Source organism: Malaclemys terrapin, chromosome 5 (genome assembly GCF_027887155.1).
Source record: "Malaclemys terrapin pileata isolate rMalTer1 chromosome 5, rMalTer1.hap1, whole genome shotgun sequence".
Taxonomy (NCBI): domain Eukaryota; kingdom Metazoa; phylum Chordata; order Testudines; family Emydidae; genus Malaclemys; species Malaclemys terrapin.
The window spans coordinates 81,421,251-81,435,134 of NC_071509.1; the positions used below are offsets into that span (position 1 = coordinate 81,421,251).

General features: G+C 39.3%; 1 protein-coding gene across 6 annotated transcripts in view; it reads right to left on the reverse strand.

The window, feature by feature from the left end:
• Positions 1-2,866: 2,866 nt before the first annotated feature.
• The window catches only part of GUCY1A1 (guanylate cyclase 1 soluble subunit alpha 1), a 47,440-nt gene continuing 36,422 nt past the window's right edge, over positions 2,867-13,884 (reverse strand). For 5 of the 6 annotated variants that reach the window (XM_054029870.1, XM_054029873.1, XM_054029871.1 and 2 more), the window contains 4 exons: positions 9,680-10,165; positions 8,964-9,107; positions 6,439-6,593; positions 2,867-3,865 (listed from right to left, as the gene is read on the reverse strand). In XM_054029870.1, coding sequence (XP_053885845.1) covers positions 3,664-3,865; positions 6,439-6,593; positions 8,964-9,107; positions 9,680-10,165 — 987 coding nt within the window. In that variant the 3' untranslated portion in view covers positions 2,867-3,663. The remainder of the gene's footprint in view (positions 3,866-6,438; positions 6,594-8,963; positions 9,108-9,679; positions 10,166-13,884) is intronic. The other variant, XM_054029876.1, reaches the window with a different exon arrangement.

Sequence of the window (13,884 nt, forward strand, 5' to 3'; positions counted from 1 at the left end):
AGGGCATTTACTGGGTAGCCATTCTTTGTGGCTTTATGAGCATGCAATGCTCATGTCTATCTCATGAAAAGTGAGACCATGAACCAAACTTCTCTTCCCGTAACCACTGTCTGAATAAACTTTTGCATTTCATACAAAGAATGTTTTCCTTACACAAAGGCTGCACCATGCTGCCTGCCCTGCTTCTGGAAGTGGCTAACAGGGTTGGGGAGTGGGGGCAGCATTCTCCAGGCAGGACAGCTGAAGGAAAGGGAAAGGAAAATAGGGGGCATAGTATATGTGCCTTCTGAAAACAGTCGGTAGCCAGGACATTAGGATGAGACACAGGCTAATTGCCCCCAGAGCAGCTGCCATTTTGGAAAGATGTACGAGGTGAGGGTGGGGGAGGCAGTGAATGGACAGTGTGGGCGGAGGGAGGGAAGCAGGACCTCAGATTCGGAAAAGCTTCTAGTTCATGTCTGCTTACAATGGCTGTGGCCATGGCACACCTAGAACAGAAAATAGCATGGCAGGATAGCATAATAATAAATACAAATGTAAATAATAAATTATTTTTTTAAAATAATAAAAAACTTACATGCTGAGGTTCCCTCCATGGGATCAGCCCCCTCAGTCCTGATCTGGGTTACTGCCTGGCAATCAGGGATGGTTGCTACAGAGCAGAAACTGAGCTCAATTCTACTTGGCTATTATCAGGGTCCTGGGTCCTGCACAGATCCTGACTTTCTGGGGAGATCTCTTCATTGGTCTCCTCATGTTCATTCCTCGATGAGTCTTGCTGGTCATCCTAGGGGGGGAAGTAAGGCAGCCAGCAGACTCCATAAGCTGCCTAGGTTGGGTGGTCTTGTAGTTATATAAAATCCTGTCCAGTTCCTCAAAAATGGACAGGTTACATGTCCCCCGCTGGAGTTTCTCAGTTCTCCGTCATTTCAATGGAGGTGCTCCGGAGCAGTTTGCTCTTTATCCAGCACTGTTCCGCATTCTGGTCATGGTCCCTCATCGACATCTGCCTAGCAATGGCCACAAAACGGTCTTTACTCCAGTGGCTGCCACAAGAGCTCCCTGCACTGACACCTCCCCAGATGGCTATGAGACAGGATATTGGTGAAGCTGCTCGAGGCCTGTTGTAGATCTTTGGTAGTAAACTGGAATCCAGGGGTGAATGGACAAAATCTGGCTGTGTGCCAGTTTATAAATGAGGGTGGGGACATCTGGTCAACTTGACCCCAGACCAGGGGAGGGCACAAAGGTAAACAGACAGATCAGTAATGTATCAGAGGGGTAGCCGTGTTAGTCTGGATCTGTAAAAAGCAACAAAGAGTCCTGTGGCACCTTTACGACTAACAGATGTATTGGAGCATAAGCTTTCGTGGATGAATGCCCACTTTGTCGGATGCATGTAATGGAAATTTCCAGGGGCAGGTATAAATTATATAATATTATATATATAAGCTTATGCTCCAATACATCTTTTAGTCTTAAAGAGATCAGTAATGGTCACCCACAGAAGAGTGCGGGATAGCCTTTGCAGACTGTGGAAGTAGTTTGCAGCAGTTTGTGTGCACATGGACAATAACCTGGACTAACTTGCTTCTCAGCAAAAATAGTTCACTTTGAATGAGCACTCCAGAGTTTGCAATAAATGTAGAGTCAGTGCACTAAAAATGAACTGCATCATGTATACGCAAGTGTTTTCAAAGCAGATTAACTCGAAAAGCTGTGGATTAACCTTCCCCTCCCCCCTACATGTGGATACGTCCTTGGTGTCACTTTTAAAACCAGCAGGACTATACAGGTGCAGAATCTTAGTGGTGTCACTTAGCATACCCATATGGTCCCAGAAATACCCACATACAACTCTTTTCCAAAAATCAGAAGGGGAGTTGGAAAGTAAAGAAGTCACTTTATGATATCTGTCAACATCCTGGATAGCTCTGCAGTGATTAACCAAGTTGTTTTCTGGGGCAGGATTTCTAGTACCTGGGCAGACTAGAAGCCCACTGATATTTTCTGTTGGATCAGCCCTAGAGGACAACAGAAATGCTTTTTAAATTAGTACGTAAATACAAAAGAATGTTTAAGAGTTCAGATATCAGTGTCTCTCTTGCAAGGAACTGATGTTATCACAAATATCCTAAGAGTATGTCTATACTACCCAACTTATGGGTGGGCAACGATCGATCCAGTGGGGGTCGATTTATCGCGTCTAGTCTAGACATGATAAATCAACCCCCGAATGCTCTCCTGTCGACTCCTGTACTCCATCACCGTGAGAGGTGCAGGCAGAGTCGACGGTGGAGCGGCAGCAGTCAACTCACCGCAGTGAAGACACCGTGGCAAGTGGATCTAAGTACGTAGACTTCAGCTACATTATTCACATAGCTGAAGTTGCATAACTTAGATCAATCCATCCCCTCCCCCCCCCAGTGTAGACCAGGCCTAAATCAGTGCAAGGTATGCCAGTCCCAATCTGCTATAGGGGCCAAGTTGTGTGTCTCAGGAGAGTGACTGTGCAAGGTTATTAACTTGAAGTAGAAATGGAATCCTGACGTCAAGTCTCAATAGCTAAAGAAACCTCTGTTTTCTTGTAAAACGTATGTATTAGATCTGTACTGCAGATGTGTACTCATATATGTTAAAGCATTTGTCTTCACCTTTAGCTCTCAGTGACAAATGTTAAAGTGAGTGAACCGTACATATTTCAGAGTCCATCACACCTCTACATTATTTCTAGCTGAAGTATAAGATCATATGTTCAAAGTAATATGTTTGTCCTACACACTATACAGTCCGCTTGGAATTTCCTTTCTATGTAAACACTCTACATTATGTACTATTACTTTCTTCAGAAGAGTTACAAATGAAATGACAACAAAAAGAAAACATTTATTGCTATGATACATAGTATCAGAGGGAAATAATTTTTAAAATAGGGTTTAAAAACTCCAAAAACTAAAATCTTATTTGATTACAGAGGCTTTAGTGTGTGATTATACAATATTTGAATATTCTATAAATATTTATTTTATGCACAAAGAAAACAAATTCAGGGAACAGTAAGCATCCATACTCTGCTGTATATACTAGTATTAGTTATAATTAGCAACCTGATCCATCAAGGTGCTGAGTGCCTTCAATTACTGTTGACTTCAGCTCCCGCTAGGAGATGGGCAGCACCTCACTGGACTGGGCCCAAAGATGCAATGGAAGGAGTTATTACAGTAATGGGTGTTTCCTTTTTCTTACAAAGCAACTAAGAAAACTGTATTTTAATAGTCACTGGTATGCACCAGCACACCAAACTGCATATGACTGCATCACTTGTACACAACATTTTTTGATATACTGTATGTACAACATGTTTAGAATTTTCAGTACAGGTAGAGTTGAAATGGTCGTTATATAGCATAGATTACCACAGGGAAAAAAAGTACTCTTAAACAGTGTTTTAAATAGTGAAGTTGAAATATTATTTTAGTGACTATATATCGTCTGGCAAGTAAAAATAAAAAGTAGTATCTGACATACTTCCTGAAATTTTAATACTGGCTTTCAGGTATTAACAATCTAAAGTGCTTTCATGTTTCATACTTTTTTAAACTCTCAATTTATACAAAATTAAAATATTTATAAAATTCTTTTGTAAATGTGTGAATGTACAATTTAGTCTACCCCTGTTGCCTTGCCCAAGAAATTTGCATTACCATCTTCAAAATCTCTCTTTTGAAACCAAGGCTTTGAATTTGTTCCTTGAAGATAAGCATCCAGAAAGTAACAAATGCCAGGAATATCACTGGGAAAGTTTGGAGGAAGTTCTTCTCTTGAGCGAGGTGTGAACACAAAATCTGGATATTCTTTTAGCAGCCTATGAGACAATTAAAATGACTTGATTAAATATGAAATCAAACATTAACCGCTACTGCTAGTGACAACATTCGGCTTTTTACATGTTTTGTAAATTGGAGCAGAATTTGTTCCAGTATCTATATGTTATTTTAAAAGAGGATATATTGTCTTGCTTATTTAGCATAACCTTTGCTCATTGATTGACATGCTGGTACATGAGATATTCAAACAGGAACACAGTCTCTCCTTTTTTGTCCATACAAGGCATGTTTGTATTTCTCCTTGTTCTAAATGTACATGATAGATTTGTTGTTAACATTTCAAGAGACTATTTAGCATTAAATAATAAATCAAATTATTATATAAACCTGGCACCAGAATTCATCTTTCAACCAATGAGATGCTGAAGGATTTGTCAAGTAAAATATTTAGACCTAATATTAAATATAACCTTTATACTATTTTACACAAACTTCCACTAAAGCCAGTCATCTCCTCTGGCATCTGAATTACAAACAAAAAGTTTACTTCTACACTTTAGAGATAATTATTGACACTACATATGTGAAGTTCTAAGACACCTTTGTGCGTAAACTATTAAAAGGCTGCAAGAATACATGCAATCATCAACTTACGATAGTGCTGAACTGATAGGGAAAGGAATTCTCCATCTCAGCCAAATCCCTGCCATCACAACAGGCCTGACTGAAGGTCTTATTGAAGGTCAACAGATTTGGACTCCTTCACACCAAGGGAGGTAGCAAATTCCATAATCAAGCGACCCGTATTGAGAATGTCCTTCCCAATGAAGTTGGAGAGACTCGGTGGGTGAGGTAGTATCTTTTGTTCGACCAACTTGTGAAGTTGATCCTATAAAAGATATTACCTCACCCACTTTGGCTCTCTAACATCCTGGGACCAACACAGATACAACAACACTGCATACTTCCCCTTGAAGTATAAATCAAGGAACTATCAGCTCAAACATTCCAGTTCATTTCAACTGCCAGGTAATACATGACAAAAGAGATGGACTTGGATACCTAGGGTCCAACTCACAAGGACTCTATAGATCAAAACTGGCACCTTTAATTGAACCCAGAAATGAAGTGGAAGCCAGCACAGTCTCTGAAACACAAGTAAAATATGGTCTATGTGCAAAACACTGCTAAGAAAGCAAGCAAAGTTTCCAAGTGGTCTTCAGGTGTAACCCTAAGTAAAGTATATTGCAATAATCCAATCTAAAAGTGTCACAGACATGAATAATGGTGTTGAGGACTACATCTGATATGTGACTACATCCTCACAACTTCTTTGCCATGTGCATATAGACAAAAAAGCATTTTTTGCCACCAAGGTTATCTTGACACTCTGAAGAAGCTAGGGATCTAATAGACTTCCACTGTGAGCTAGAGGAACAAAAGGCAGGGTACCTCCTTAATAGAAGGTACAAATCACTTCCCCATTGTCTCTGGTTTCTTCCCCCACCCAACATCATCACCCTCAGACTTTATCTGAATTCATTTTTCAACCAGCCCACTCTTATTCAAGCCGTGATCTTGGCCAGATGCTGGAAAACCCAACAGATTATATCAACCTGGGGATGTGAAATAAAGACTTAGAGCTGTGTATAATCAGCAAATTCAAACAAACCTCATTATTTCCCCTTGAGACCTCAAATATACATTCAAAAGGAGGCATGACAGAACGGGATCCTTCTGTATCTCACAAGGGAGAGCCCTCTAGCTGAGTGATTGAATAATCTCCTAATCCTGTCTTCTGGGTCCTCCCTGTGAGAAAACAGCAGAGCAACTTAAATGCAACTCTGTGTCTCTCCAGCAGTGTCCACAGAACTGTCAACAATGCCTTGTGGTCAACAGCATCAAGGACTACCGACAGATCTAAAAGAATCAGTATGAGCCCCTCATATTTGTCCATCACTAGAAGATCATTAATTAGGGTGAACTGAATAGTCTGGGTTTCATACTGTCTAAAACTAGATTGAACTGGGGTCAACAAAATTTGTATAAATCAGATGTCACTGGACTTGCTTCACTACAATCTTCTCAGCTATCTTCCTTAAACAAGGAAAACTCAAGATCTGGTCATAGTTGCCAAGCTTGTCAATGTCTAGAGATGTTTTCTTAAGGAGGAGCCTACCAACTGTTCAGTTAGGTTGTTATTTTCAAAGGTGCCTAAGTGAGTTAGGTTCCTAGCTCCCATTGAAAATCATTTAGCTTTATGAAGACCAGATACCAGGAGATGAAGAAAAAGCAAAAGATACAAAGCTTCAAGGTTAGTAGCAAAATGTATTTCAGTTATCAAGACTTTTTATTATTCTAAATAGGATGGGGAGAAAATACGTATTAGCTACTCAGCCTCACTCCACACTTTGCTTGCTGCTGTCCAGCTCCTGACTAGAAATAATCAAGGTACAATCATGAGCAGTAAGGTCAATGGATAAAATAGGAAAGCAAACAATATTTTGAAAAGAAAATGAGGGAAACAATTGTGAAAGTACTAAAGAAACAATCACTAGTTTTAATTTTTTTTTTTTTTTTTTTGGTAACTATACACTGTAAATTACTGTACCTGTAAGTTGTTGGACTGACATTTATTTTCCTAGGTATACTGCAAGACTCAAACTTGTTGGCAAGGGTTACATTGTTTCCAAAGAGACAATAACGTGGCATTTTAACCCCAACAACTCCAGCAAAGACGGACCCAGAATGGAGGCCAATACGCATCTTTAAATAAAATATATAAAACAATATTTGTTAGCTAAAATAGTTTAATCTGTTGAAATCAGTTCATTTTATTGGTTCCTCCTTAATTAGAATGATCATGAGGTGGGGGTCATCTCCTTTAGATGCACGTATTTAATTTTCATTAGCGGGAAGTAAACCTGCTCAGGGAGAGACTAAACTGCTTAATTTTACTGCCCATAAATATTAAACAGACATTCATTTGCTTACATAACTGTGATCAAGTTGGTCTCTACAGCCCTACATTGATCTAGAAATGACATCAGGAGACACAATAACTCTCAGTTTACCTTCCTAGGTATTTAGAGGGAAGGGGAGTTATACAGTGGAAAGATGGGCTGGTGACATGGTTAAATAAATGTAAGAAGCATTGGGTTTTGTCTTAAGGTCAGAGTCTGAGCTCTAAAGAAGGAAAATTATGACAGATACACCATAGTTCCAGTGGTAGAAGTGGGCATACCTAGAATAAAGCCTGGTTCTAAGGTATGGGAATTGAGTAATTGAGCAAACAAGCAGGCTACCGAATGCATAGGTTGGTTGGAGTATGCAGGAGTCTTTTTCTGTAATTAGTATTAGGGTTTGCATAGTTTGCTTATTTGATATTGTTTTTTGTGTTCCTTCTGTTTTATTTGTTCTCCCTTTAAAGGACCTCTTATGTGAACTATTCTCTTACACTTAGAGAGGGTCTCTCCAGAACAGTGTTTTGGCTCAGTGGTGGAACACTGGAGAAGCTTGCACTGCTACTACCTGTGCTATACCCATTCTTTTGCATCTTTTGCATCAAATGTTAGTACATTTTGCTACTAACTCTCAATTCCACACCTTTAACAAGAGCTGAACTAATGTTCTGTATAGTTTTAAATAGAATAGCAGAGCACCCTGAAACAAAAACAACATCCACCATACAGCAGAGCCCACAGATGTCTGAGGTATGGACACTAATATAGCAGTCTAGCTTCAAATAAGAAATTTGCAGTCAGGCATCTTTTTTTCAGAAAATTTATTTAAAAAAAAAATAGAATAACAAAGCTGAGACACAGTGCACAAAACAGCCAATATTTCCATCAAGAGATCAAAAATGGAGGAAGCATCACTTTCATTTATAAAAAGCTTCCATTTGATGCTTGTAATTTCTTATGCAGTACACATTATTTTCTGCAAATCTTAAATGAATTTTATAAGTTTAATAGCATCTGTCTTTCAAAACTATGACATCAGCAATTGTGATGGAAATTGTAAACCTGTTCATTAAATACTGTTAAAATGTTTCCAGCATCTTTCTAATTACATTTTATATTTTTTTAATTTGTTGTGACTTATAATAAATAATGGGACCTGTTTATAACAGAAGGGTGATGTTCTTGCTGATAAAATGGGGAGTACATACCCATCTGAAAATAAATTTTCTTGGACTTCTATCTGAGCCACAAGAATTATTTTAACCCCAAAAGAGGGAATGTATTTAAAAACACATGAATAAAGATCCAAGGAAATATACTCAGAAAGAAAAAAAAATAATGACTAGGGTCTCAGAGGCCTATAGACTTAATAAAAAAAGGACCCAATCCAAAGGCCATTGAATTCAATAGAAAGACTTCCCTTGACATATGTATTTTGGATTAGTGCCATATTTAATACCTCCTGGTGAAACAGATAAAATGTTTAGTTGACTATTCCCTTTAATTCAAACACGCACAGGAGTAAATTCGTTCATACTAGTCCCATTTTTTTAATGAGACGAAAACCCATGCCTAAAATTAAGTACATGCTTTGTTAAACTGGGGCCTTAATGTATTGTAACCCCACCATAGCTGACTGAAGTTTTGTCCAAGTTGATATTAATGGTTTAACACAAAACTGGGATGGAAAAAACTGTCATGTTTTATACACTCTTGCAATAAGGATTATTGTTGTCCTTTTGGTGATTCATATTCACCCACTGCCTCAAAATAGACCCTTCCAAATGTAATTTTCCCAAGGATTTCATTTGAGAGAGAGAGGCTTAGTCTCCTAATTAAAGTACCATAGTAGAATATTGCACATCCAAGGCAACTTTATTGCTACAGAAACATTGAACAACAGTACAGTAATGTTCTGCGAATGATTTCAGAGAATTTCAGTCCTCCTAGTGGATTTTTAGAGTTTTGGTTTAATCTTTCCCTTCCTTACAGAACCCTAATCCCTAAAAGAATTAAAACTCTGGTCCTCTTGTCAGACCATTCCCACACTTTCTCTGTTTTTACAATTATTAAACATTATGTAGGTGACATTTCATTGATGACAAAATAATAAACATTTCCACCCCAGCAAAAATATCTATGCATGAATATGTTTCTAATATATTTTCCTGACCTTGATAGGCTCTCCATGGGGAGACATCACCTCATCTGACAGCTCCATCATCTTCAGTGCCATCAATGCTATTTGAACAGCGTGTGTCTCGCTTTCTTTGTGTAAACCTCCGGCCACGCAATAAGCATCTCCAATGGTTTCCACCTAAACATATACATTTGTCTCTTACTGTCTATGCAGTATGAGATGAAGAAAACATATGGCATAGTTTTAAATGCTCTCAATAGGCCATGCCCTGCAGTTTTTACTCAGACAAAACTGCCACTGGATTCAATTGGAGTTTTATCTGCGGAAAGACTGAGTCCTAAAAGATAATTGGACCAAGTCCTGCAAAGAGCAATTGCAAAGACTGCCTTGCACTGGTGATGGCAATTGCTTTAATTATGCTAAAATACTTCCCCCCCCTGCTGTGGGACTCTTGCACCTGCTTTGATCAAATGCTTACCCCAGATACAAACCAGTGTACCTGAGAGCAGAATTTTAACCTAAGGCCTCTAACTTAAAGCAAATTTCCCACATGGTTGCACAATCAGCTGACTTTGTAGACAATCTCTGTTTCATTTTGTGACCTGTCAAACTATTATAGTTAAGGTCTGTGTCAAAATAATTTTTCAAATCCTATTATTCTCTATACCAGCTTAGTCTCCCTTTCCTTCCTTCCCCCGACTCCTCCTCCGACCCCCAAGATTGCCATAGAAATGCAATAAATTCTCTACCTTGTAGACATCTAGCTCTCCGCACTGGTAATCAAAGCGAGTATAGAGCTCATTAAGCATGGTGATAACCTGCATAGGTGAGCACTGGGCACAGATGGCAGTGAATCCTACAATGTCAGAGAAAAGCATTGTGACATTATTAAATTTCTTGGCTTGCACAACTTGTCCCTGCCACAGCTGCTGAGCAACCTCACCAGGAAAAATTGAGCACAAAAGATCTACAGTCTTCTTCTTCTCCTCTTCCAGAGCTTGGTGGGCCATCTCAAGAGTAGCTTTAAGCTTTCCTAATCTCTTCTTTAGTCCATCTTGAGCTCTGGCTTGTTCTCCTATCAAAACAACATCCCTCAGTGCATTATGAATTGGAATATCAGAAAGGTATAATCCACGTCCTGTAAAATCTTCTAATCTGTCCACACAGGGAGATCCCAAGAACAAGATGGCACTGGATTCAAAAATATAGATCATTTGGCCTTTAAGATCCATTACCTGAAACAATAAAAGAAAGAAGAGTCATCCACAATATTTCAGGAAGGGAAAGAATCAGGGCAAACAGTTAGGCTGTATCACACAAGGAACAGTTTGGTCCTATGGCCTTGTATTTTTAAAAAATAATTAAAGGGAAACATATGGTGCTGTGCTAAAGCTCCCTTAAAGCCATCCAGTGGACCCTGTCAATTACACTGGTCTACAATTTTTGAGAAGTCATCTGCTTCAGAGATAAAATGTGCTATTTATTATGTATTTTGATGTGCTGAATTCAAATATGACAATTAAAACAACTGATTGGCTACTGTTTCTAAGATATTTAAGTTTTTACATTTTATGTCTATGTATATTGTGTAGATAGTAGAGTTTTAATCATAAATTGTAAACCTAGGTCTTTTCATGTGTTTATGGTTGCTTTATATGATAATATTTCACCTGTCCTGTTTATGTAACACTTTAAAAATCAGCAAAAGGGTTATATAAATAACATTTATTATGAAACAAAAGGCAAAAAACTATTCTGTACATAGTTTAGTCCTATTCAGTGTCTACTCGGCGCTTCTTGGCTTGTCTCTTGTATTCATTAAATGGAGCATCTCTTGTCACTGTCCAGCAATAGTCTGCAAGCATTGATGGGCTCCATTTGCCCTGATAGCGTTTCTCCATTGTTGCAATGTCCTGGTGAAATCGCTCGCCGTGCTCGTCTCTCACTGCTCCGCAGTTCGGTGGAAAAAGATCTAGATGAGAGTGCAAAAAATGTATCTTTAGTGACATGTTGCAACCAAGGCTTTGGATGCCTTGAGGAGGTTTTCCACCAACAACCTGTAATTGTCTGCCTTGTTGTTTCCGAGAAAATTTATTGCCACTAACTGGAAGGCTTTCCATGCTGTCTTTTCCTTGCCATGCAGTGCATGGTCAAATGCATCATCTCGAAGAAGTGCACGAATCTGAGGACCAACAAAGACACCTTCCTTTATCTTAGCTTCACTTAACCTTGGAAATTTTCCACGGAGGTACTTGAAAGCTGCTTGTGTTTTGTCAATGGCCTTGACAAAGTTCTTCATCAGATCCAGCTTGATGTGTAAGAGTGGTAACAAAATCTTCCTTGATTCAACAAGTGGTGGATGCTGAACACTTTTCCTCCCAGGCTCCAATGACTGTTGGAGTGGCCAATCTTTCTTGATGTAGTGAGAATCTCTTGCACGACTATCCCATTCGCAGAGAAAACAGCAGTACTTTGTGTATCCAGTCTGCAGACCAAGCAAGAGAGCAACAACCTTCAAATCGCCACAAAGCTGCCACTGATGTTGGTCATAGTTTATGCACCTCAACAGTTGTTTCATGTTGTCATAGGTTTCCTTCATATGGACTGCATGACCAACTGGAATTGATGACAAAACATTGCCATTATGCAGTAAAACAGCTTTAAGACTCATCTTCGATGAATCAATGAACAGTCTCCACTCATCTGGATCGTGAACGATGTTGAGGGCTGCCATCACACCATCGATGTTGTTGCAGGCTACAAGATCACCTTCCATGAAAAAGAATGGGACAAGATCCTTTTGATGGTCACGGAACATGGAAACCCTAACATCACCTGCCAGGAGATTCCACTGCTGTAGTCTGGAGCCCAACAGCTCTGCCTTACTCTTGAGTAGTTCCAAATCCCTGACAAGGTCATTCAGTTCACCTTGTGTTATGAGGTGTGGTTCAGAGGAGGAGGATGGGAGAAAATGTGGGTCCTGTGACATTGATGGTTCAGGACCAGACGTTTCATCCTCATCCTCTTCCTACTCAAGTGAGAATGATTCTCGTGCATCAGGAACCGGCAGTCCTTCTCCGTTGGGTACTGGGCGTATAGCTGATGGAATGTTTGGATAATGCACAGTCCACTTTTTCTTCTTTCACACACCTTTCCCAACTGGAGGCACCATGCAGAAGTAACAAGTGCTGGTATGATCTGTTGGCTCTCTCCAAATCATTGGCACTGCAAAAGGCATAGATTTCCTTTTCCTGTTCAACCACTGGCCAAGATTTGTTGCACAAGTGTTGCAGCATATGTGTGGGGCCCACCTCTTGTCCTGATCTCCAATTTTGCAGCCAAAATAAAGGTGATAGGCTTTCTTAACCATAGTGGTTATACTGCACTTTTGTGATGCAAAAGTCACTTCACCACAAACACAGCAGAAGTTATCTGCACTGTTCACACAAGTACGAGGCATCTCTGCTCACTTTGGCTAAACAGAAATGTGTCCCTTTGCAAAATCAAACACTGACAAATAAGAGAGCACGACACTGTATGATTTCTTGAGCTGACATAGGGCAATTTGTTCAGCAGAGTGATGTAAGCTTTGTTATGATTGCATCATCCATGACTTCTAGGAATAACATGATGCAATTCATATCATGTATGACACAATACCAGCTTCAGATTGCATCATTTATTGTTTTGCCTAAAAAGCAAGTACTGTCCAAACCCAGTCATAGATTTATTCATAGATCCAGTCAAAGACGTATTTTAGTCATTTCTGGTTTAAATTGAGATCCCTTCCCTTTATAACTCACTTATCCTCCGCCATTCCCAAGTCAAGGGTCGTATATACTGACCCAATAGCATATCTTGAAAACCAGAGCCAATCAACAATTTTAAGCATCATTTTCGTTCTCAGTGACCCAGAATTAGTAAAGTTTGACTACATTTATTTCAGAAGCATTTTGGCTGTAGAGCAGTGTTATCAGAACTACTGTTGGCCTCCTAGGTGCCAGGGTAAAGCAGTACTTACTGATAAATGCCTACTTCTGATATCGTATCAGTAAGTGTCAGTGTATACTGGGGAGAAACCAATAGCCCAGAGCATAATTTTGTGCATTTTTGGTGTGCATTTGTTGATCAGAAACCTATAGATTTGAGGTAACAATTACATTATCTGTTTCATTCACCAACTTATTAATGTTTGTCTGTGTGTCTGAAGGAAGAGGGGTGGGAATCCGCTTCTATTTCAATAGAGGAACTTAACAAACTAGCACAATTTAAAAATAAATAGGCATCAGTAACACGAGCATCATGTTTTAATTATCCACTAAAGAAAGCAAAACGTTTTGCATTAACTATTTTCTTTTGTTCCCTTTCACACCTAATCACATAGTATGTGAAGGTATTGCATAGCTTTCAATAACATTGCTTTTATGCTCTAATAAATTTGTTAGTCTCTAAGGTGCCACAAGTACTCCTGTTCTTCTTATTGCTTTTATAGGCAAATTTTCAAAGAGCAGACTCCCTATGCTGTTTGTAAATGGACATTTGTATCTGTATGTACCTGCAAAGGCAAATGTATCTTTTGAAGGCACAAACGAATACACACACTTTTGGAATCTGTCATCTCTTGGGAGTCTTTGAGATACTGCCTAACACGGCTGCTACTCTGAAACCTGCCTATTCCTGTATTTGAGCCACCGGTAAGAGAAATGAACCTTAGATAAACTCACTAAAGCAGCATTGTCATTTTCCCCCACTTTAAGGTAAAAATTTACTAAAATCTGTAATACATAGGGTTCTTGAGATGGTGGGGCTGAATGGCTCAGCTACTCATTAATGGGGTTAGGAGCCCATCACATATAAGTCATAAGTTTGAACTGAGCACAGGCCAAAAGCTGCTGTCTGAGCTACAGTGTCTCAGCCTGTTTGCCAGTGATGCAGTGTCCACAGCACTAAATAA